At 44.4% G+C, this 25829-nt stretch overlaps 1 protein-coding gene across 12 annotated transcripts; it reads left to right on the forward strand.

The window, feature by feature from the left end:
- Positions 1-1300: 1300 nt before the first annotated feature.
- HTR1D (5-hydroxytryptamine receptor 1D) lies at positions 1301-14898 on the forward strand. Of its 12 annotated transcripts, none has more exons than XM_042022529.1 (4): positions 1653-2659; positions 7991-9665; positions 10173-10226; positions 10431-14898. In XM_042022529.1, exon 4 carries the CDS (start codon positions 13051-13053, stop codon positions 14185-14187), a length of 1137 nt encoding a protein of 378 aa, XP_041878463.1. In that variant the 5' UTR covers positions 1653-2659; positions 7991-9665; positions 10173-10226; positions 10431-13050; the 3' UTR covers positions 14188-14898. The 12 variants fall into 12 exon arrangements, with proteins under 12 accessions (XP_041878456.1, XP_041878457.1, XP_041878459.1 ...); XM_042022534.1 differs by having other exon boundaries at positions 11906-14898; XM_042022522.1 differs by adding an exon at positions 1301-1429 and having other exon boundaries at positions 2206-2659; positions 7991-14898.
- Positions 14899-25829: the final 10931 nt, after the last annotated feature.

The following is a 25829-nucleotide window of genomic DNA, read 5'->3' on the forward strand; positions in this document are numbered from 1 at the left end:
CCTCTCCCAGCCTGGAAGCGAAGTGATGCTGCAAGGAATTATTATTTCTTGTATAAGATTCACACCATGTGGCTGCAGTTTAAAAAGCTCCTATTTTCCTCTCAGTCTCAAGTGAGGCTTTAGCTTTATGATTTACACCATACTCAACCTCTTCGGGTTCAAAACCGTGTTCTAAATCCTACATTGCAGTGGAGAATAGATAAAATGCTGCTGTTCTGGAAGCAGCCAACTATTTGAGTTGTTGAAGTCGGGACAAAACCCTCTAAGATATTTGGAAAGAACATGCCTTTTTTGAGACTGAGTTGAGGGCAGCTACAGCAGACTTGAGCTCAGGGTCAAAAACCATTTACTGAGACACTGTGGTGGAGAGGGCAGAGCCTGGCTATCAACAGTATTAAGTGTGCAAAAATAATGAGATTATCTGTATTTTGAAACTAATCTAATATGTACATTAGCTGCCAGAGGAAAATGGAGACAGCTGGCAACGGCTAATTTACAATCTATTTAAGGCCAAATTATGCTGCAAAGGGGCTGTGGCTTAAGCATTGCTGTTTCAAGACCTTGGAATCTGAATTACTTTTATGTTAAAGTTTTGTCTAGTGTGAACATAGTTACTGCTTCTCCGAAAAAAAGAAAAAAAGAACATTAATTTCTCATTAGTGACTAAAACTGTTAAAACCCACTACCTGCATAGCTTAAAAATGCTGGAATTAACACTGGGTCTTTTAGGTTTGGATGCAGGAGGCTGTGCTGCGAGGGGGTGCAAGCCCCAGGTCGGAGCAAAGCTGAAGCAGCAGTTGAGTCAAGCCCATCCAGGGGAGCTCTGAACCGTCCTCTATCCTTGGCCATCGGCGGGGCCTCTACCGCCACTCTGGTCATCACCGTTATCCTGAGAGTTGTTGATCCTCCAATCAAGTGGAACCACCCGAGGGTCTCCGACCCCGCAGTCTGCCATAGCCACGTTCCACGGCACCGGGGACAAGGCCGAGGCTGGCGCAGTGGGGTCCCGTGCAGGGAACTCCCCGGAGGGGGGTGCCACCCCTCCCCCCCACACATCGGGCAGCGCCGGCCCAGCGCCCACCCCCGAGCCGGGACTGTCCGCGCAGGCGGCCGCGGGGGGCTGCGGTCGGCGGCGCTGGCGGCGCGGGGACCCTTGTTGCCCTGACCCAGGGCAGAGCACCGAGCACCCCAACACCGAGCGAGCCGCTGCCGCTACACTGACGAACGGCTGGGCCCCCGCGACGCGGAGGAGCGGTGGAGCGGAGCAGAGGAGCAGAGGAGCAGAGGGGAGGGGAGGGGAGGAGAGCGGAGGAGCGGGACGCGGAGGAGCAGGACGCGCAGCGCGGGCGCGACGACCCCGGCCGGGGCCGCCGGTATTTAGGGCGGACGCTGCCGTAGCCGGGCGAGAGTGGGACGGCGGGGATAGCGGGTGAGTGCTGGCGGCCGGGGCGATGCCGACGGGGCGGGCTCCCGCTGGCGCTTGGCCGGGCCGGGCGTGGGGCGCCCGCGGGGTCCCCGGCTGAAGTTGGTTCTCGGGGGCAGAGTGCTGGGGGCTTCGCCACGGCGGCCCCGGAGGAAGCCCAGGGACCCACCGGCGGAGGAGGGGGAACGGGAGGCGGGGGTCGGGAGCTGGAGGCCGGGGCCTGCGGGGGCATCGCCCCGGCATCACCCGGCATCGCCCCGGCTCTGCGGGCGCCGGTGGATGGGGCGGACAGAGCTCCCTCGGCGGCATCGCCCTGCGGAGCCGCGGAGAGCGGGGACCCCCGCAGCGCCGGACACGGGCGACACAGGATTACTGAATGGTTTGGGTGGGAAGGGACCTTTAGAGGTCACCTAGTCCATTCCCCCAGCCACGAGATGCATCTTCAACCAAATCAGGTTGGTCAGAGCCCCGTCCAACCTGACCTTGAATGTTTCGAGCCACAACCTCTCTGGGCAGTCTGTAATGACCCTTTATGCCGTGTATCTGGGAGGGAAGATCACAGGCGATTTAGAGCTTTAAATGCTTATTGCATGTCTCTTACCCCAGGTACAGGGTACTATCATGTAAATGAAGTGACCACTTTAGAAGTGTAATTTTATGTGGATTGCCCTGGCGAAAGCTTTTAGTTACTTTTAGTGTTGTCCCATTATTATCCCCCACTTTCCTGGTTTGTATTCCACGAGTGACACAGCTGCCTGGTTTTTTCTTCACTCCTGCTTCAGGTATGATGGTGGCCAAAGGTGACCTCCAATTAGGTGCTAGCGCAAAGACAGGAGTTGCCACTGTAATATTGTACCCTTGGAATCCTCACCTGTCCATGCGTATGTACCTGCTTGGATGCAAACCAGGCTTTTCAGGACAAAATGCCCTATTTTCTCACGTGGAGCCAGTGGACCACCTGTCACCTGTTGCATCAACGATGAATGTGAGCCACTTTTGGGATGAGCTTTGGTCCTGCAGCAAAGAGCAGGACCCAGCCAAGAACAAGGACTGCCAGCATTGCAGTCAGGTATTTCCAGTATACTGCAGGCAGCAAGGCATGAAACTTGAACATGGACTTCAAGGAGAATAATGCTTCCCCAGAGGGACGGTCCCTTTCCCAGTTGAGAGCCTGATGTAAACCCCAGAAAAAGAAACTTCCTTTGCAAAATTGAGTGGACAACTGACTTTAGAGAGGTGGGATTACTCTGCCAGTAATTGTAACTTCCTCCTTGCAGGGACTGCTGCCAATAGAGTGTTAAACAGATTATTCCAGAAAGCAATGGCTGGGATCTGTGAGGTTTCTCAAGGCAAATTTGCTTTTGCTTTTCATATTGTCTTTAAAGTTAAGGCAGCATCATAACAAAGGATTTAGGATATACATCATACATACTTCTCAAGTATTAGCAAATATCAAACAATTTATTGTTTTCCATGTGCCTTGTAACATTTTCTGGTTTTCACATTTACCCCCAGATCTGGATGATCTCAGAGTAGCATTCTCACCAGTCATCACTCATTCATTTTCTTCTGATGTATCACACTTCTGATGGGCTGGGAATCAAGCACATGCAGTGCAAGCATGTGTAAGTAAATGGCAGAGAATAAGGAAATTTTTAAAAAAATCAAACTCGTGGTGTGAACACTGCTGGTTTGCAGCTTACTTAGAAATCTGGGAAATGTATTTCTTGAGTTGAGACATGTCAAAATGCAGGAAGATGTGAAGGGCCTGGCTACTTTTGGTGTCTTAACACAGAGTAAGCATGATGGTAGTGTCCTGTCCTCACCTAAATGCAGAACAAAACTTAGTGACAAGTAACACTCACTTCTGGCATGTACACAGCAGGGCAGTGCAGTTGCAGCCATTTGCCTGGATAGAACTGTCCTACATAGAGCTCTGAAGAAAACCATCCAGATATCAAAAGTCAGCATGAAAATTGACTGGTTTTTCCTCTGTCTTTTGAGTAAAGATTCATTTCTGTCTCTTGGTGATGCACTCAGAGATACATGTAAAGGAAGACATACATCCCTTGGTGTGCACACAAGCCATAATCCACCCTCTGTGATCCCCAGAGGAGCAGTGCCGAACTCAGCCAAGATGTTCCTTCCTGCCTGCTCCCAGCCTGCCCATTACTGACCCTATATGAGCACAGAGGCATTGTGCAGAAGGAATTTAGGTATTTTACTGCCTCTGAGCTCCATGAAATTGGGATGGCTAGGGGAGTTTATTCTAAAACACAGAAAAAAATAACCAGCATCATGGCTGTAGAGACTGTGGTCAGAGCAACAACTGTTCAGCTTCTTTGCCGAGGCTGCTAGAGCTGAAGAGTCATATAGGGGAGTGCTACTTCATAGTGCCTTACAAACGTTCAGGGACTAAAGGAACAAGCATTGTATGTCAGGGAACCCTGTGTCTGCATCCTAGAAGGTGAAGCTGAAGGCAGAGGAGTATACCAAAGATCAGAGTGTAGCAAGAGAGGAGGGTAGAGAACTGTTAGGGAGCAATGCTTACAAAGCCAGAGGCATGTGGAAAATGCTTGTGGGACTGATGCCCTAGTCTGTCAAGAGAACATTCTGGTGCAGTGATCTTACCTGCCACAGTCATGGCGAGTTCATTCCTTGTGTTCATGCTCTGACATGGTGGAGGCTGGGGCTTCTGGTGTCCCAATGACATCCACTGACAGTTGTTGTAAGCAACCGTGTCATTCCTCACCACTCTCTTCTTGAAAGCAGTAAAAATTCTCAGTGTTCCTCATCCCATGTGGAACACCACAGCACCACAGTGCTGAGTCTTGAGCTAGTTCGAGACCTGAACTGTGATGTTCTGCAAAACTTTCACTGTCTTGGTTTTTTGTTCATTTTGAATTGGCTATATTTACCCCATATTGCAGTCAAAAAGTTCTGGTTTTCACCATTTTACATGGGGTAGGCTTCTCTCATTCCCTTTACTTTCCTGGTGCTTCACTGGTTATAGGAAATCACACTCCAAAAAGATCATTTGACCTGTCCTTGTGACTTTCTGAGATGGAAATGTCACAGTGTCCCTAAGCAATACTTTTTTTCACTATTCTTACTATCTCCAAAATTTTCCTAATGGCTCAGTCTTTCTTGCTGTAGTTAAGTCCCTCTCCTTTCAGTGATATTAGTCACAGCCACAGGGAACAGACTATTCCTTCCTGTTCTGCAGGCTTTCATGCATAGAAAGACTGTTGAACATCTCCCTCAGCTGTGTTCTTTCAGCCCAGACATCCCTATTCCCATGCAGTTTATTCCCATACATTTTCTTTCCTGATGATTCGTGCTGCTTGCTTCTGATTTCTTTCTATGTGGTCTGTATCTTCTTGGGAACAGTGCCCAAAGCTGAATGCAAGGCTGCCATTTGGCTTTGTCCAAAATGAACAGAACAAGATCTATTCAAGGCCTTATTCCTAGTTACACACTTGCCAAGGTGTTTGCTATTTTGCCCTGGTACAATGTCACTGGTTCTGCTGACAGTGCACAGTGGTCTTACACTGTGCAGAGCTGTTGCTGAGCTGGTTACTCTCCATCACACAACAGGGGAACTGCTCATTTCTACCTGAAATACATACCTTGCACTTGTTCTTAAACTCAACTTTAACCTTAATCCTCTTCCCTAGTGTTCTGGGCTGGAACCCCAACAGTGTCATTCCACTGGATGGAACACACCACCTACTTCATCACCCAAACCATTACTGAAAGTACCAACTACTGGGCCTCCTCGTTCCTATCACAGTAAAATTGCTAGTAGAATTGTAGAATTGCATGGTAGAATATGTTTCATCCTGCTTGTGTCTAGGTAAAATTCCTGTATGTTCCTTCACACACCACCTGCAGCTGGAAGCCATTCAGGCAGAAGTTGTTCCCAATTTTTTCCTGAATTGTCTTCAGGACAGAGGATAAGAGGATGCAGGATGCTTCTTCCAAGAAGTGTAAATCATGTTTCTGCAAAAGTTCATTTATTTACTGGGTGAGGAAGTGCTGCAGGAGAAGCCTTCTGAAGCTCTCTCATCCTCACTACTGGCAATTTGGTACACTCTTAATTTAGTGTCTGTAGTTAGGCAGACCAATTATGATCTATGATCACAGCTTGTATTTTTAAGGCATACCTGTTTATGTAAGTGCAAGCATTAGCACGTCAACTAATGCCTTTCAAATCCCTCTGCATGCAACCCTGTAAGATCCTTTCTGGAAAAAATGTAATTCTTGACTTTGGGACTGGACAAAAAGGTCAGGCAAGGAATAATGGCCGAAGCATAAAAGTGAAACTTGGTGCATATGGATAGCCCTGAACAAACCTTAGTGGGCCACTGTGCTCATGGATAAAATCTCATGGGAGTGGCTGTGCATACTGAAACTGAATTCAGTAAAGCATCAATAGAAGAGCCACAGAGCACAGTGAAGTGTGGAACCAAGCAAGGATGATTTGGATGAGACTTTGCAAGAACTTTTTCTTCTTTGCAGGTATTTCTAGCATTTATCATTATAGATTCCAGCTGATTTTAAAAATTCCAAGGTTTTAGCACTAAGGACTCTGAATGCACTGTCCTTTTCCAGAGCACTCAGTATGAGCCTTATTCCCATTGCTCCATTGGATGAATGCTAACTTAAGAATAAAGGTATTAAAACATCATTAAACACTTGGAAAAGTCTCCAAGCCTGAAAACAGTCTAGGGGTACTCTGTGGGAGTTTGTAACAGAGATTCTCCATTCTTTCTAGTACTTCAGGGCAGGTACTTGGGAGACCCCAGCTGATCTCCTGTCCCTGCTCAAGCTCTCCTGCTGTCCACCACTGCTTTCAGACTTCAGGCAAGGCTGATAGGCTCAAGTTAGGCTTTTACATGCTCGGGTCACTCCAGATGTCCTTTTCAGAAACTGGAAAGAAATGGGCACCACTAAACAGCTTCTAGAACAGAGGGGAAATGGAGTCTGAGATGAACAGCCACTCAGATGTGCCCGATCAAAGTTTCTATATCACTTAGCTCAGCCAGATCAGAGTCAGTGTCATTCTGCTTGTTCCCAGATCCCATCTTGCAGGCTCTTGGACACAGTTGGCGCTGCAATCTCGCACCCCACTGTATTTCTTTGGCCCTTAAAATTCCTCTGAATAATAATGGGAGACAAAACATGAGAAGGAAAAAGTTAATTGGAGATTTTGCATGGTGGACATCTGTCATCAGAGACTTTATGGCTGAGAGCTAAGTGCTCCAGCCCCTGCTCCCTCCAAAGAACTTACTGGTAACATACTGTAGAGTCTGTTTTTGCAATGTAATATTTGCCAGAATCACTGCCCATTAAATCCCAGACTTTCTTTTTGATAAGTAATATTTAGTTATAAGGTGTAACAGCAATTGTAACCTGGTCATTAACAATGGGTTGGATCGTTAATACATGTTGGCAGTGTATAAATAAAGGTAAGAGAGGTAAAGTACCAATAATTTCTTAAAAGCTGAGCAAAAATAGAAGGTGGGGAGAAGAGAGCAAAGGCATTAAACATTGCTAATATTTGCTTGCCAATTACTACAATTGCTTATTTAAAATGAGAAATGTTTTGCATACAGTTTCCATATACAATGTTGTTCTCTATATCAAATGAACAAAATAGGCATGCCTGATTTACTTGGAAATAGTCACAATGATCCTAGCAGACTAGACATCTAGCCATGCTGCATGAGCCGTGCTGAACACTTGCAGTGTCAGGTATACTTTTCCAGAAATATGAACTCTACCAGCTCCCCTCACTGGCAGTGAAGAGAGATACTCAGCCCTAAAGGGCCCAGCTGCTGCCAGGCTTGACCAGAAATTCTGGTGCAAACAGAATTTACATAGACTATACCTTTGATTTTTCAGTGCAATACGCTATAGTGTTGCCTGGTTTTCTCCCAGGAGCTGCATTCTGTTTTGGTTATGATCTCTGGATGGGCAGATTCCTAGAGCTAATTCTAAATGTATTTCATGTGGTTTGAACAGGGCTTTTGTCTTCAAGTTGGACTCCATACCTACTCTATGATGCATGCTTGAGTCAATTGTCCTAAATATGCAAGAACTTATTCAAAACTTGCTCCCTCTTTTGAGTTCTGCTCTAAAATGGGCCTTCAGAGGGGTTCCTCTTGGCCAGAGTGCCACCTCCTGTCCTGCGGGGGGCCTTCTGGCCACCTGCTGTTGGATCTCACTGGAAGCAGCTTCAGCATGACAGAATAGACTTGGTCTATTCTGTGGATTCTACATTTAAATGAAAAGTGAGAATCAGGTACAAAATGAATTTTCAGTAGTTTGCTGAACTTTAGCTCTGTTCTCAGCCATCCCTTCACAATTCTCCAGCTTCAAGAGAAGAAAATTAATTCCCAAATTCCTCTAACTTCAGTGTGAACTTAAAGGAAATGTGCAACTTATTAAAGGACATTTTAAGTAATTTTCCTTTTTATTTTCTGTTCTATTTAGTGAAAGAGTAAATTCTGTATTTTTATTTCAACATACCTATTTTTGTACATATTATTTATCCCGCTCCAGCCCAGCTCTGCAGGGGTGCATCGAAGCCTTCTCCTTGCAGTCCAGCATCCTTAGAAAGTGTGTCAGCTGCACCATGAAATTATGGTCTGCAGGAATTGCCCCACTCTCCAGTAATTGCTGTGCTCCAGAAGGGACAGAAATGTGTTGGGACTTTGTTTGCCCTTGGGACTGAGCACCTCTGGTAATCTGGGCAATCTCTGCAGCTCTGTGCCCAGAGCCCATATGATGACTTGATCCTAAGGAGCTCCTGGTGCCACCCAGCCTTCTCCTGCCTGTCAACGTACCTGCCTTGGCACACCTGGTGCTCAGTTTTTTCTCATAGAGACCCTCCCCTGCCACCTTGTCCTTGCTCACTAACTGCGGAGCTGGAACACAAAGCACTTTTTCCTAAGAAGTACCTGGTTTTAAGTGAGGACCCTGAACTGTGAAGCAGTGCCAGTGCTATCACCAACAGCTAAAGTGTGTTCTCTTCTCACATTGCACATGACTTTGCTTCACATTCCAGACCCTGAGCTAAGCTTTCTGCTAAGTTAAATAGCACTGCAATGTCTGGAATTGTCTCTCCATTGAAATGCTCTTTCCTGTGATGAAGTGCTGCTTGCTGTGGTTGTATCATCACTGTCACATATCTTCAGCCTAGGGTCACTCTATGCCTTGGTTTCTCATCCTCACTGCATGGATCTATATCTGCCCCATCTTCCCTTGACTGAGCAACTGGCACACGATTTGGTGCAGTAGTGTAGTAGGACAATCCACAGGGACAGTAGTCTGGATAAACTATTGGGGACAGTAGCATGGATAAACCAAGGACAGGTGTGCCCTCCTTTGCTCTGTGCTGTTCCTGACTGCTCTTTATCAAGTCTTGCCTGCAAGCGCCCAACACAACACTGTGGCTTGCTCCGGCTTGGCATTGTATGTCACTCCTGCTGTGCTGTGAAAACCTCCCTCTGGTTGGCTGTGACATCACCTTCAATTTATTTCAGGCACTTTGAAGTGAAAAAATACCCACAGTCCATGACCAAGAGCACCCGGTGAAGCCCAAGGAAAGATGGACCAAGCACAGTGCTGATGCAGCCAAGGCACCTGAGAGGATTGCAGTCCTGTGAAGTGTGGGTGACAAACCTGCCATGCCCCGCCTGGCGGGGCCGGAGGGCTGTCGTGGGCCGATGCCTCCGAAGCTGCGCACACAGCTGCCTGCAGGCGGCACTGCTGCCACGTGCAGTGACCCAGCCGCGCGTGGCACACACAGGAGGCAATTATGCTATTTTATCTCGAGGTGATAACATCACCGGTATTAAGGAGGCTTCCCTATCTGACCATCCAGGAGCCACTCTGGCAGTCACTCTTGCACCACTGGGTGCTTCGCAGCTACACCCCCACACTCACACAGTCAGACCTGATTTCCTCACCAGCTCAACACCAGGTTTCCCATGGCAGAGTCTCAAATGTCTTGAAGGAGCTATCATCTACAAGAGCTCATCCTGCAGCTGGCACTGCAGCTGAGCCCTGAGCTACTGGCATTAAGTGTATTCCTCAACAACCAGGTTCTGCCCAGTGCTCCTCATTCTCCAGAGACCATGTGCATCCTGCCCAGGCAACATGTCCCTTTGCTTTCAGAAAACATGCTGGATGGCCACTTCCTAGTCCTGGGCTCTGGTGCTTCAGGATATATCATGTCTGTGCATTTGTGTTCTGCTTTTCTTAATAGGCAGTTATGTGTATGACCTCGTACTTGACTTAATTTAATGACTGCTTGTCATTTAATGTTATTTTTCTTCAGTATCTGTAGTTTACACAAACTTAATTTCTTTTTCTTTTTAACAGGAAAACAATTTACCTCTATTCATCATTCTTTTGTTGAGTAAAAGGCAACTTCATTGAAATACTAAATGATTTGGAATATGTTAATTTTGTCCAGATGGTAACTCTTCCTGAGTACATGATAAATACCTGACTTGGAACATTTGTGTAAAACACTGGTTCTTTTCCTTTGGTGATCACATTAGAGGAAAATATCATTTATTTATAAAAATTAATTCAGTAACTCAATATATGTTTGGTTTCAGTACAACTTTCTCCCATTGTTGGGTTGCTTGTTTGCTGATATTTTGAAGATTTATAATTTATTTGAACTCCAGACTGCAAATACCATGTTTCACATCAGTTTATTTTTTCCCTACAGTGACTGCAAGCTGGTGGAAGCAATAGAACTACTAATAGGCTTGTTCATGTACAGGTGGGTGGGTGAGGTGCAGTTCATTTTAGTTCACATTGCTAGAATTGTTGTAACAGAGAGAAAAAGCTCATACAATATATGGGAAAGGCTTGATATCCCTTTTTTCAGTAACTGAAATCAAGGTTGGATCTGGCTTTGGTTTTTAGGTAATCCAGTCATTGTCTTTAATAGTGCTAATAAGTCTGTCTGGTGGTTTTGGTTTAGATTTTCTCCTGTGTGGGATGTGTGATCAGCCCAGCATTCAGATAAGAGATTTCTTAGACTCTAAAAGTGAGAGCTCTGAAATGAGCTGTTACTGTGTCAGAGAGTTAAAGGGATGGTAAAGGTATGGAAAGAAAAAGATAAAGGAAATTCCTTACAGAGAAACGAGATTAACTTCAGCATCCCTATTCACTAAAGGGAAATTGGGGGATATTTACAAGTGGAACCTTTATTTCTGACCAAAGGGAACAACAAAAAAATTTTACTATCAGACAGTGCTCAGCTAGAGAGTTCGATGCAACTTGAAGCACAATGGTAGCAGCAGCTGGGGTCAGCCTCTACTTCAACCCCCTTTGTACCTGCCAACTGCAAGACAACCACTACATTGCTACTTCCCAAAGAGATCTGGGCAATTGCTGAGCCATAACCTGACATCTGTACCTATAGCCAGTTGGCAGAAATTACAACTATGTATTACTGTACACATAGTAAATATGGTGATTTGGGTAACAGTCAAAGTTCAGACTTCAGTAAAGTAAGTTATGCTTCACCAATCTGTTAAGTTAATTAAGAAAAGCTGATGAGTATATGGAGTGAGTGAAGTCCAACTTATACAATTACTTAGACTCTCAAGAGACTTTGAGTGATTTGGACAGCCCACAAATAGTGTGGTGATGACATCTGATGATGAAACAAAGCTCTTTGGAGTATTAAAGACAAGGACTGACTGTGCAGAGTTGCAAAGAGCCTTAGTTAAAAAGTGGTAGAAGGAATACAATACTCACAACTGAGCAGACAGGGGAAAAAAGCTAATATTACCACTCCAGGTATTTGGAATTACATTAATTGGAACTCCTTTGTGGAAATGTAAGATCAGTGCTGTGCAATGATTCAAAAAGCAAAGTACTTCTCAGAAATCATTAGGAAATAAACTGGGAACAGAAAACACCATTATGCTGGAGTATAAATCTATGGTGTATCCATATCAACAACTGTTTGGGGTTCTGGTCTCTCTCTCCAAAAAAAGGTAGCGGTGTTGGGAAAGCATCAGAAAAAGGCAAAAGGGTTGAGCTGAATGTATGGACCATTGCCAGAGAGTGGTGACTGGATTTGATGGACTTTGGTCACTATAAACAGTTTTATGTTAAAAAATTCTTATAAATTGAACCTTTGCTCAGTATCACAAAATGGCCATTAGGAAAGGATTTTCCCTTCCTGGAGAAAAAAAAAAATCAAGAAACTAATAGTCTAGTGTGAAATACAGGACTTTTCTATGTCCCCTTATTGGAAAAGTACACCTCAAAAGACAAAGCATGTCTGAAAATGTGACTCACAGAAGGTGATTGTGTGTAAAAAAATCAAACACACCAAACTGAAAAGTGTTGATTCTTGTATTAGGATTTAGGAGCTTAAGAGAGGCTGTTTGACTTCAGAGTGCTAATGTTTCATGTAGAATATATGCTCCTCTTGCTCCACAGATTCCTAACCAAGTTACTCTCCATTCTGTGTTGGATGGCATGAATTGGTACCAGCGATGACTGAGAGATGCACTTCTCTTCAATGGTTGGGAGGAGGCTGGCCTGGTGATTATCTTCTTGGAGAAGTTCAGTGTTTCTCCTTGTAGCCCTCATAGCACACTTCAAAGCCATTCATGACCCACATTCAGGATCTCTTTCAAGAAGGGTTGGGCTGGCATAATGTAAGTGAGATTCTGGTACTCATGGGTGAAAGTGAGTGAAAGGCCTGAAGGAAATCTGTCTTAGGATGTTTCCTTCAGGTTTGTGAAGACTTCAGGAAATCCAGTCCTGGTGAACCCAAGGAAAAACACGGAAAGCCTGTAGATTGCATACTGTGCTATAATGTGCACTAGTGCATTGGGGTCTGGTACCCAACACCTGACTTAAGCATTTGAAGACTAATTGTTGAAGGGAAAACCTGAATAGTCTGGAGAAATAAATGAAAATGGAGATCTGTACTTGAAGAAGTTTTTATTTGCAAATCTGGCAGAAATTATGTTTACAGAAGGAATCCAGAAGTACTGTTTTGTGTCTTAGGTACTCTACTAATAAAGTGTCCCTTGTAAATACCAAGAACATGACAGTCAGCAATTAGGGAGAAAAGGAAAATACTCTTGAGGGTAGCTTTATCCCAAGCAAAGGGGCATCAACTGCATGCCGAGATGTTTCTTTTCCATCTGTTATTCCAGTTCCTTCAGTATTGATTTATTCAGCTTTGCAGAAGATTAGGTCAGGAAGGAGGTGTGAAAAAAAGATAATGAAGAGTGATTTAGTTTTCTTCAAGATGAAAAGCACCTAAATTCCCATCACTCTTTTCTGTTTTCATTGTACTGTTGTACTGTTTTCATTGCTGTACACCAGACTCATGTCTGGATGACATTTTGCTTTAACAATGATGTAATTGATGTGATGTGATGTGATGTGATGTGATGGAAAATCCTGCTTAGGAGACTACCTCATCTACTGTGTCAGCTGAAGTTTTCAACAAGTTCATATTTCTTCAGTGCTGGACCGAAGTATGAAAAATTCTATTTTATGAAGAAAAGTGAGCACCTTTCTTCATTGTTCCAGAAAGATTACACTGGAAAGTGAAATCAGAGCAGAGGATGACTCAGTACAACCATTCAGCACAGTTCTCTCTCCAGAGCTCAGCAAATAAATCATTGAATTTCACTGAAACACCTCTGTCTTGGGATGAAAGGACACTCTCAGGGCTGAAGATTTCACTGTCAATCCTTCTGTCTGTTATAACTTTGGCAACAATCCTTGCAAATGTTTTTGTTGTTATTACAATTTTTCTGACTAGAAAGCTCCACACACCTGCGAATTACCTCATTGGCTCTTTGGCAGTGACTGATCTTTTAGTGTCTGTCCTCGTAATGCCTGTCAGCATTGCTTACACAGTCACCCATACGTGGGCCTTTGGCCAATTGCTGTGTGATATCTGGTTGTCATCAGACATCACGTGCTGCACAGCCTCCATCCTACACCTCTGTGTTATTGCACTGGACAGATACTGGGCTATCACAGACGCTTTGGAATACACCAAACGCCGGACTGCTGGCCGAGCAGCCCTCATGATTGCCGTGGTCTGGATGATATCTATTAGTATCTCTGTGCCACCGTTTTTCTGGAGGCAGGTGAAAGCTCATGAAGAAATTGCGAAGTGTACTGTAAACACCGATCAAATTTCCTACACAATTTATTCTACTTGTGGAGCTTTCTACATCCCAACCGTGCTCCTCCTGATATTGTATGGTAGAATTTATGTAGCAGCTCGATCCAGGATTCTGAAGCCACCCTCATTATATGGGAAACGTTTTACTACTGCACACCTGATTACTGGTTCTGCAGGGTCTTCCCTCTGCTCCATTAATGCTAGCCTCCATGAAGGGCATTCCCATTCAGGTGGATCCCCAATATTTATCAGTCATGTTAAAATAAAACTTGCAGATAGTGTGCTGGAAAGGAAAAGAATTTCTGCTGCAAGAGAAAGGAAAGCTACCAAAACTTTAGGCATTATTCTGGGAGCTTTCATTTTCTGCTGGCTGCCTTTTTTTGTTACATCCCTAGTCCTACCAATCTGCCAAGATGCCTGTTGGTTTCATCCCATCCTACTGGACTTTTTTACCTGGTTGGGTTACCTAAATTCGTTAATCAATCCAGTCATTTATACAGCTTTTAATGAAGAATTTAAACAGGCTTTCCAAAAACTAATACTTTTCAAAAAGTGTTCATCTTGAGACTCTCCTCTTGTGTAACTGACCCTTGTGCACTCTCACAGCCTACCTGAAACTTTCCATGCTTTTATTCCTAAGGAAAGGAGTGGTAATTGTCATCTCTGCTGCTACCCTGTTCTGTGCATGTAACTGGGAATTTCTTGCCAATTTGATACTTTCTGTTTGGGACTGTACATGCCATAGCAGAACTTGTCCATGGTCTCTGCAGTGATCATGTCTGTATATAAGATCAACAACCCATGAAATAAGCTTTGCAGCAAGGGAAGGTGTGTGAACCAGGGAGCTGGTCTTGCGTGATGAGGTGACACATCATCCAGTTCTACCATGCTTTGTAGCCTAATGGGAGGAAATTGTGTGTGTATTTACAAGACCTTAGTATTTCTGCTGTATATTAACCATTTATGTAGGCTGAGAAAGTTTCTGGAGAGCAGGATCTGATACTTATATTTTCTATGGCATGTATCTTACCCATGTGAAGCTGATAAAACCTGTAACTTTTTCAGAAGATGTGTGACACAGCCTGACTATAATCAGCAGCACGGCAGAGAGGCATAGCACAGATACAAGTTATGTGGATATTTCACAAATGTTGCATTTGAAGCTATGCTTTTGGTGAACTGTAGAAAGAAGACAATTTATTTGAATTATTACACATTTTATCATGAATAGAAAAGCCAGTGCAGAAATACCACAAAATAAATAGTATGAAAATTATTGATCTTGTATTTCTGTCATTTAATTTTTTTGCATGCATAAACTGAAACAGGAGAATATAGTTAGTACCAGTGTGGAATGACTAGGACCTCATAAAATAGCCAGAAGGTTCACTCCTTGGTGACAAGATAGGGAAGTTAAAGAGGGGAGAATGAAGTGACACACCAAGGAAAACTTTCTTAGTAATTAAGGTTGTTGGGGTGGATGTGGCTTCACTATCTCTGGAATTCTTTCAGTACCGGTCAAGCAAACTGCAGTCAAGGAATCATACTGTCAGGACCATCTGCTGGGGCTGCAGAGCAGGTCCCTTCTAACATGTGCTTCTCTGCTTCTGGGATTATTTCCCTGATTTGGCAGGAGGTCTTGGATGAAGTCTCAGACTTGGTGTGCTGAAGACAGCACACCAAGTGGTGCAGCCCAAATTTCATACAACATTTTAGTCTCTGGGCATTTTATGTCAGAACTGTGATGTCTACTGAATATGAGCCATGCATTGCTTTGAAAGTTACCCCATCATCCTTCTGACCTCCCTTCCATCTCTCAGCCTGCTCCAGTTCATCTCCACCATCCACTGCTGTGGCCATCCCAACACACTCCACCACAGCGCATGTCCACCCCAGCTTTCAGCCTCTCCTTTGCATTTGTAGCACAGCTTTGCAGCTTCTCCCAGTTGCTGGTGCCTCTGCTGAGGATGGACCATAAGTGATGCCCCAGGACGTGCTGCAGAGTCAGACAGAGCAGTTGTGTGGTTATAGAACTGCAGTTCTCTCTCTCACTGAGGGCATTTAAGGCTTCCCTGTTTGGGACATGGCTCCTCTACCCTCCCAAAACTGCACTGATATAGCTCTGTCAAACTTAAGAGATTTTGATGGTACCACTGCATGGCCATGTCCACACAGTCTGCTTCCAAAGTATGTGCAGACTGCCCACTGGCAGTGGAGGTTCTAGCCCGTGCTCACTCCTGAGCTGTGCTGGTGCATTGCCTGGGGACACGTGAGCTGACACAGGCCACAGCCCACAGGGGAAAGCCTGAACCATTAACCAGTGTAGACAACTGAATTCTTACACCCAAGACCAGTCCCTGGTACTGTTCAGTTTGCTGTTATAGCAGTATACAGCTTGGAGCTCCAGACTCCATTCTGGGCTGCCTGCATTCAGGCCACTCACAGTTGCTAGCACTGTGGGACAGACAGTATTGCACTACTTTACTGTCCAGTCTTTCTCTGGAGGTAGCTGAAGTATGGTGGCATCACAAAAGGTTAGTATAACCACCTCTACTAGAAAAATGGGATATACGGTCCCATATTGGGCCTGCAGCAGAGGATCTGTGTGACTACATGAATTTAGAGATACAACGCCAGGATCCTGCAGGATCTTGTCACTCAAAGAACCATTTGTGGAGATTGGAGAAAACTCTTCCAGAGTAACATAGGACATTGCATAATCCACTGTCATCTTCTAAATGAGACAGACAAACAGCCAATTCTTCCTCAGAAGTCATAGTGTGTTATTTTAGAATAATCTTTTCTATCATGGTTGTTGGTGATACAGGTCTCCCTGGATAGTAGTGACCCATACCAGGTTTTGGTCAGCCATTGAGCTATGGCTTAAAGAGCAAATGTTTAAAGTTAGGCCTTATGCTCCTTGGTCCACATCACTTTGCATTGTCTACCAGCTGGTGGAATTTGGAGGAGCCTTTCTGTTTGACATTTACACAGCAAGACAAGACTGCTTTTAAAAGGATCCAGCAGTCTGCCAGCAGTGGCTGAACCCAAGAACAAAGAGCACCCTAGAAGGTTTCCTGGAGCTATATGTCATTAGATTTTGTATGAGAGTGCCCATATGACATGCCCTCGCTCCCTCAGGAATCCTTTCCTGTCCTCCAGCAATTAAAGCTGGGAGACAGTCACCAGTCTGAAGAGTGCATAGTTTCAGAAGTCATGGGATTATCTCTGCAGACCTTTTTCTTTTGTTTTCTTTTGTTTTCTTCTTTTTTTTTTTCACTAAAGGCAAAGGTTTGGATATCTCTGAAGTTTTCACTCCTTTCCCCTGATACCTTTTTAATGCTGTCCATCCTGCCTGCACCCTGTGCTTTCTGGACGCCTTTGTCTATGGTGCTCTTCTGGCCTGAGGGGCTCAGGGTACAGGGAGAGTGTCACACAGCTCTAACTGCACAAACATATCTGTTTCAAGGCTTGAAAACAAAAGAAAAAGACCAAATTAAGGCGAAAGGATGAAGGACAAACCAAGTAAATTACAGAAAAGATCACAGAACACAGAATGAAGGTCTTGGTTCCTCAGGGACTTGAATAAGAGAATTAAACATGGTTTCTCTGCCTCCCTTCCAGCAGCACCAGCATAGGGCTGGTGATTTCTGCTTTGTACCAGCTTCTGCTGCAAGCTACAATCTAGCCTTCCCACCATATGGCTTCATGCTGCCTGTGGCAGGGCTTGCCTTCAGCCAGGTCCCTTTTGAAGCACTGATTCTCTTCCTACCTCCTGTTTCACATCATCATGCTAGTAGTGAGCCCTTGGGTCACAGTGCTCCTGCAAAAACTTGGCAGCAAGACTGTCACTCGGTTGTCTAAATGATGCTGAATTTTGGCCCGCATTTCACTTAGGGAGCTTGTCCACAGTGTCGTTCAAGTGGCCTTATGCCTGGTTCTAACCTTGAAATCAGAGCTTGGAGCAGCTGATGCCACATCTCATTAGAAATACTGACACAGGCACTGAGAGCAAGTGTGTCAGTCCTTCCTCAGACTGGGGAACATGCAATACATAGAATCAGACTAATTCAGGTTGGAAGGGACCTTTCAACATCACTCATCCAAAATTCTACTCAAAGCAGGGCCATCAGAGATTTTCTCAGCCTTCCAAGAATAAGGTCGCAAAACCTTTCTGGGCAACCAGATCTAGTGCTTGACTGTCCTCATGGTGAAAAAGATTTTTCTTATATCTAGTCTGAGCAACTCTTTTTTTCAACTTATGTCTCCAACCAATAATTTCCTCCAGGCAAAACAGTCCCAACTTTCTCAGCCTGTCTTTGTAGGGGAAAGTGTTCCACTCATCAACTTTGTGGCCTGCTCTGGACTTGCTCCAACAGTTCCATTCCTTTTTATGTTAGGGATTCCAGAACTGTATGCAGCACTCTGGGTGGGGTCTCAAAAGAGCAGAGTAGAAGGAGAGAGCTCCCTCCTTTGACCTGCTGGCCATGCCCCTTCTGATGCAGCCCATTGGTTTCTGGGCTGGGAGCACTCAGTGCCAGCTCATGGTGAGTTTTTCATCAACCACCACCTCCAAGTTTTTCTCTGTAGGGCTGCTCAATCACTTCTCCACCCAATCTGTAGGTGTGAGTGAGATTGCTGCAACCCAGGTGCAGGACCTTGTACTTTGCTTTGTTGAACTTCATGAGGTTTGCATTGACCCTACCTCTCCAGCCTGTCCAGGTCCCTCTGGATGGCATCCCTTCCCTCCGGTGTGTTGACTGCACAACACAGCTCTGTGTCATCAGCAGATTCACTGAGGGTGCCATTTGATCCAACTGTCCATGTTGCCAACAAAAATACTGAACAGTATCATCCTAGACCTCTGAGGGACCTCACTCGTCACTGGTCTCCACATGGACAATGGGCCAGGGACCAAAAGTCTTTACCTGTGGCCATCCAGCCAGTTCTTTATCCATGGTGGTCTACCCATCAAATCCATGTCTCTCCAGTTTGGAGACAAGAATGTCATGCAAGACAGTGCCAAATGCTTTGCCTAAGTCCAGTTAGATCATGTCAGTTGCTCTGCCCATATACACCAGTGCTGTAGCCCCATGATAGAAGGTCACAATATTTGTCAGGCATGATTTCCCCTTTTTTAAAGGCGTGTTGGCTGCGACCAATAACATCTTTGTTTTCCACGTGCTTTAGCATAGTTTCTAGCAGAATCTGCTCCATGATCTTGCCTGGCACAGATGTGAGACTGACACAGATGTGAGACTGACTGTTCTGTAGTTCCTGGAGTCTTTTGCTTTCCCCTTTTTAACAATGGGGTTTGTATTTCCCCTTTTCCAATCATCAGGGACTTCATTGGACTGCCATGAAACCTGAAACCTTTTCACCCACCATCCTTCTTGTAACTCCTAGATCATAAGGTGACTTTCCCCAGCTCTATGATGGTTCCTAGCTTGAAATTGTTCCCCTATTTTTTGTTGTAGTTTAGGAATGGTATTCTCCAGTTTAGTACTTCCGCTAAAACCACATGCCACTTCCCCTCCTTGCTTCCATTTGGAGGCACAAAAGGCAAAGATCACAGGTTGAAATAAGAACAATTTACTGGAAACAACAAAGAGATAAGAAAATGAACAAAAGCTTCTGACAATAAATAATACCAGACCATTCCATTCACTATGTTTACTCAACCAGAAGGAACCCCTTCTGCCTGAAAGAGAATCCCTTTCCCCCCACCCCCAGCAATGATGTGAGGTGGTGGTGAATAACATCTGGGCCCTAACCACACCCCTCCCAGCTACTGCAGAAAATGAATCCTGTCCTGGCCAAAACCAGGACATTATGCCCCCCTTGTTCTGTACTATCTACCTCATGCTCAGATCTGACACCTTCTAACAATAGATAGATAGATAGATAGATAGATAGATACAAAACCACAGGTATCATTTCCATAGTCAATAGCATCCCTCCAAGGTGTCTGTTGAGTTCATTTAGTCTATGGCTGTGGGTTCTATCAGTCCTAGATGTCTTCCAGGGCAGGAGAGCTGGTGTGCTGTTAGCTGGTTGCTGCATCAGGAATTCATGACTGGTGTATCTGGAGCACTCCATACTCATTGTCCATGGTAGTTACAGCACACAGTGTCATTCAGCAACCAATATTATATAATTCAACATTACAGACTGTTCTCACCCAAAATTCAAATCTCCTCGAGACCCACATCGTGTTTCCCTGTCCCTCTGCATTACCCACCAAGTGCATCCAGGTCACTGAGCAAAAAACAGTCTCACAGATGGGTTTGCCTTTGCTTGATGCAGAACTAATGCAAACTGTCTTCCCTAACACATTTCTAATATGCATCACAGGGACTTTATCTCCTTCTACGCTGTGTAGAGGTTTTGTTTGGGCAAGGCCAGCTCGATTGGTGGAGCCTCTGGTGTTAACTAACCAGATGGCCTTCGCTAAATGTAGATCCCAATGTTTGCAGGTCCCACCACCCCCTTGCTTTCAGTGTGGTTTCTAACAGTCCACTGTACTGTTCAATTTTCCCAGAGACTGGTACCTGATAGGGAATGTGATACACCCACTCAATCCTGTGCTCTCCGACCCAGGTGTCTATGAGGCTGCTTTTGAAATGAGTCCCGTTGTCTGACTCAATTCTTTCTGGGGTGCCATGCCACCACAGGACTTGCTTTTCAAGGCCCAGGTTGGTGTTCTGGGCAGTGCCGTGAGGCACAGGGTGCTTCTCCAGCCGTCCAGGGGTTGTTCCTGCCATTGTCAGCACATAGTACTTGCCTTGGAGGCTCTGTGGGAGTGTGATGTAATCGATCTGCCAGGCCTCCCCAGATTGATATTTCGACCATTGACACCCAGACCACAGAGGCTTTACTCTTTGGGCCCTGCTTGATCACAGCACGTTTCACAGCTAGAGATAACCTGGGAGATGGTGTCTGTGGTTAAGTCCACTCCTTGATCACAAGCCTACCTGTATGTTTCATCTCTTCCCTGATGATCTGAGGCATCTTGGGCCCACCAAGCCAGAAATGACTCACCCTTATGTTGCCAGTCCAGATCTACCTGAAAATTTTAATCTTGGCAGCCTGATACCCCTGTCCATTGTTGTGATGTTCTTCAGTAGCATGATTCTTGGGTACATGTGCATCCACATGACAGACTTTCACAGCCATCTTCCCTACCTAGACAGCAATGTCTTGCCACATGTTGGCAGCCCAGATGGGTTTCCCTCTGCACTGCCAATTGGTCTTTTTTCATTGTTCCACCCACCCCTGCAGAGCATTTGCCACCATCCATGAGTCAGTATAGAACGTAGAGCAATGGCCATTTCTCCCATTCAGCAATATCCAAAGCCAGCTAGACAGCTTTCAGCTCTGCAACCTGACTCAATCCACCTTGTCCCTCAACAGCTTTTCGCCACGTGGGACTCCATAGGGCAGCATTCCATTTTCAGTGTAGTCCTACATTAGGCAGGAACTGTCAGAAAAGAGGGTGCATTGCTTGTCATTTTCTGATAGCTGATTATATGGTGGGGCTCATCAGCATGTGTCAATTTTTCATCTTCCTCTGATGATGATAGTCCAAAAGGTTCACCTTTGGGCCAGTTTGTGATGACTTCCAAGATCCCTGGGCAATTCACCTGCTCAGTGTGAAACATAAAATTACAGATCATGGTCCTGGAAGGGCCTTTGAGAGGGCTAGTCCATTCCCATTGCTCTGCCTGTATCAACTATGCTTTTTTTCTCTTCCCGTATTTCCTACTCTTGAAGATTTCCAATGATAAACAGAATGCCAAAATGCAGCATAGGAAGATGATCCACCACTCTTCTTTGACACTGTTTAGGTCAAGAGAAAACAAAGTAGGCTCTTTATTTGATTAGATTTTAGGTTAATTTTAAAAGGCATATGGTCTAATATTACACCATTCTTATTGTTAGTAAATATTTGATAGAGTGCCTCAGCAACTTATACTGGAAAAAGTAGTGATATGGAACTGGCAGATGAAAACACTTGCTAGGGATCATAAATTAAAGATAAATAACACCCACAGCCTCTGAGTTGAAAGGAGGAGTCACAGAGATCAATGTCCATATTTACTATGTTTTACAATGCTCTGTGAATTGCAGTCCAGAGCACACAAATGCATTTCACAGAAGGTACGTGAGGGCTGTGTGATTTCTCAGTGCCTCTCCAGTGAAGCTCTTGCAATATTGAGCACAAAGGTAAGTTAAAACATGTTATGTTTGTATAGAAGTACATATTGATATGTCCAAGAAGAGAGTTATTTCAATGATAGTGTGAAATTTATTGAAAACAGAAGAAATAGCTAAATATAAGTCAAAGCATATGTGTTCACTGCAGCACCCTGCAATTAAATTCCAGTGCAGATTATTCCTACAACCAGGGAAGAGGATGAGTGTCAGCAATGAGGAGTCACCATGACTGAAGAGTGGCAGGACAATGAAAGTGGAACATGATCACTCCTCCCAGGGCAAACCTGAACCTTGCTATGTGAAAGAAAGATGGTCACTGAAAGCCTGTGGGTTGAAGCAATCCCACCATGCTCACCAATCTGAAAACAGTTCCTTGTGAGGAGAGTACTAAGGAACAAATGCTATATATGTAAGACTACTTAAGTATATGAAGCCCTACTGATGAACAGATCACATCTTTACAAACAAACGTGCCAAAAAGTCCTCTTACTGTTTTGTATATGTAATCAGTCTATGACATGATGGAAATGTTTTTGCAGAACACACTTTATAACATAGTGTCAGAATGCTTTCATTGACAATTTGATTTTTACCACCCTGATATTCTAATGCAAAAGGTATTTTGATACTGTGAAGATATGATGGTTTGTATTTTCCGGTCTATTCTGTAGCAGTTAATGATGGACAGACAATTTCAAATTTTGAACTACTATGGAAACTACTTCTCGGTACCCTGCTTTTCTTTTTTGGGTTTACAACTCCCTCTGCAGTAAACCTTGCAAGTCCTTGAACGAATGTCAAGAGAGACAGCTGTAGCAACGATTCCCATGCAATTTACATTATGACAATTTGGCTACAGGTGCTCAGCACCTCTTGTCACTCACAGGTGAGGAATTCCCAACAGCTTCAGCAAAATTCATCCAACTTTTCTGAATTCTTTTTCAGTACAGCCAAGATGATTCACTTGAAAACACCAATGACTACACACATATTCCATACACTTCTGGTCAGTAACACAGATTGTGCATTTAGATTTCATCACTAGTGAAACAGAAGGAAATGTGAAGTTAAGAGCCCTTTCTTCCAGATTTCCTCTACGTCATCTTTTTCGCACACACGCTACCTCCAGCAGTTGTGTTTCCAGCACCTGTTACTGAGGAGGAGGTCCTCTTCCCCAGACCTGACCTACAACATATTGCAATTGCTCTCCCCAATTTGGTGTTTGGTTTGCAAACTTGCTGAGAGTGCAAGACAGCTCATTGTCCAGGTCATTAATAAAGACATTAATCACTATTGACCTATCAGCATGCATCCCTGATGGATGTCCCTAGGAACTAGTTGCCAGTTGGACTTCATATTGTTGATATGAGCCCTTCAGCCCAACCACCAAGCCACTTCTTCATTCCCTTCACACTCCACTTATCCAGTCCAAATCACAGTCTACTTGTAGTCCAATTTGCCTGTAAGTAGACTGTGTGGATCATGTCAAAAACCTTGATAAAGGCAATGCTATAAATCAATCAATACAATATCAGGTGCCTTCCTGTTGGCAACACATGCTGTTGTTTTTTTTGTAGAAAGTAACCAGGTTGGTCAGGTAAATCCCTGCTGGCTCTTCCCAGTCACTTCTTTGTCCTTCATGTGCTTGGAAATAGTTTCCAGGAGGATGTGCTATCCAGTCTTCCCAGTGACTTGAGTTGAGGCTGACCAACCAGCTGAGTATTGCCTGAATCCTCCTTCTTGCCATTCTTGATGACAGGTGTTTGTCTTTTTTCAATCACCAGGAATGTTTCCCAATCACCATCATCTTTCAAAGATGACGGAATCCAGTCTTGAAATTATATTGGCAAGCACCCTTGGCATCCTTAAATGCACCCCTTCTGGCCCCATGTGTAGACCTAATTCAGCTGACATTTTTAAGATGTCCGCTCCAGGAAGAGGTGAAACATCCCCTCAAACCAACTGACTTTAATGACATTACTTTTATTACTTAGGTTGCAAGACTGAAATGAGACTTGTGTAGAAGAAACTGTAGTGGAGATGTCTGATACTTTCAGACAAACCCTACTCAGAGTGTGTGTAAATCCTGTTTATTATTTCCAGCAACTGCCACTCCCCATCCTGGTGTTCTTCAGGTGTGTCAGATTCTGGCTCCTTATGAAGCTGGCAAAGATGACATGAAAACCCTTGGTTTGAGGAGATGGTGTTCTCACTGTACTGCCATAGTGATGCCTTTTCCTGGTCTTAAAATCAATAGTCAAACACGGTTAGAAGGGGAAAAGGGATTTTACCTTCATATTTATTTTAAGGAACCTTAGGTCCTGGCACTACTTCCAGGTTGAATGCACCAAAATGCACCCCACAATGCACCCCCAAAAGATCTTGTGTAACATTATAGGTCTTACTAAATAGCATATCTATCAAAGATTCCCCAAGGAGAGGCTCAAGTGAGCCCCCCTCCCCAAGGAGCCTTCCCCTGGATGGTTCTATCTTAGCTTACAGAATGTGTTCTGGAGAGGACCTTGGGGTCTGGGGCACACTATCTCTTACCTACAAAGCTTCTAAAATGTTTAGTCTCCTAGCTAAACAAACAAGTCCAAGAACGTAGGCAAAAAGCACTAAGAATACAGAGACTGTAAAAAGGTATAACAGGGGTATAAAAGAAAAGGCAAAAAATCTTCATGGCATCAATAGCATATGCTTTCTGACTGGGAGGAAGATGGCAGCAGTACAACCTAACCAGACATCAACCCATTTCTTATGTGGCTGTTTGCTTCTCAGTGCCTTTGTTACCATACCTTGACATGGCTGCAGGCTTCTGTGGGGGCTAATGGTAGCACCTTGTTGATTCTAGGAACAAGTAACAGTTATACACACAAAAGCCAAAACCCAACAAAACTTACATTGCCATGTAGACTGCTGATAATGATGTGAGACTAGCAAGCCATGCAGCACTTCTGTCCACACAAGCATGATTCTGTTTCTTTTTTCCTGCTTGCTATGTTTAATAATGTTCCTAAACTCTGTGTGGCATCTAGCACAACCAAGGCTCCAGCTCTGTCAGGAGATGTTAGAAATTAATTCAACAAATATCAGGATCTTATCATGACTCTGATCTTGTAAATACTTAAAACCTGAACACCTGGAATCAGTTAATAACAGGAGAATCTCCACTTCTACTTTGCAGAGAGAAGCAAGAATCACTGGCTTAGAAAACAGTGGGCTAATTCAACTCACTAGAGGCAGAGAAGTATTCACTCTGAGTTAGTTTTCTGACAGTTCGATAAACAGAGCCAATCCCAGAACTGGTGCAGAAGAATCAGCACATGCACACAAGTAGTTTTAGGAGGGACACACAACTGCATGTAGCAGCAGCAACAAGATCAACTCAGACACCTCACTTAAATTCACCATACAAATGGAGGGAATACAGAATAGCAAGAACACCTGAAGAATCAGTTCGGGGACTTCATGAACTGGAAGATGACTCAGATAGACATTTTTAATAACCATTGAGAAATCTGCTCTCTGTGAATTTGACTAATCCCTTTTGAATCTCATGCCTCTGGTGTTCGTGGCATCCTAAGCCATCCACTTCTCATGTTATCAAGGTGTGCATAAGATGCATGAATTACATTTATTTGTTTAAAGCTACTACACCCATATGGATCCTCTGTTGTCAGACACACTGACAGTTTGTGTTGTTTCCCCATATTATTTGTGATTTTATTGCGTTTGTCATGTCCCCTTGCGCATCATCTCTGGTCACACCTGCCCACATTACTTACACCCTGCTCCCTTGGAACTAAACAGCCTTTCTATCATATACTGTAAGAAGAGGAGGACACAACTCTCTAGTCATAGTCTTCCAGGCAGGAGGAGATCACCACTTCCCTCCCAGCTTTAACCTATCCTGCTATCTATATCTGCCCACAAGCAGAGTGGTCTTCTCCAGCCCACTCTAGGCAATGGCACACCACCAGCAGTTTA

Source organism: Corvus kubaryi, unplaced genomic scaffold (genome assembly GCF_017639235.1).
Source record: "Corvus kubaryi isolate FWS band 111438036 unplaced genomic scaffold, C.kubaryi_AGA036_p1.0 37209, whole genome shotgun sequence".
In the NCBI taxonomy this organism is placed as follows: Eukaryota; Metazoa; Chordata; class Aves; order Passeriformes; family Corvidae; genus Corvus; species Corvus kubaryi.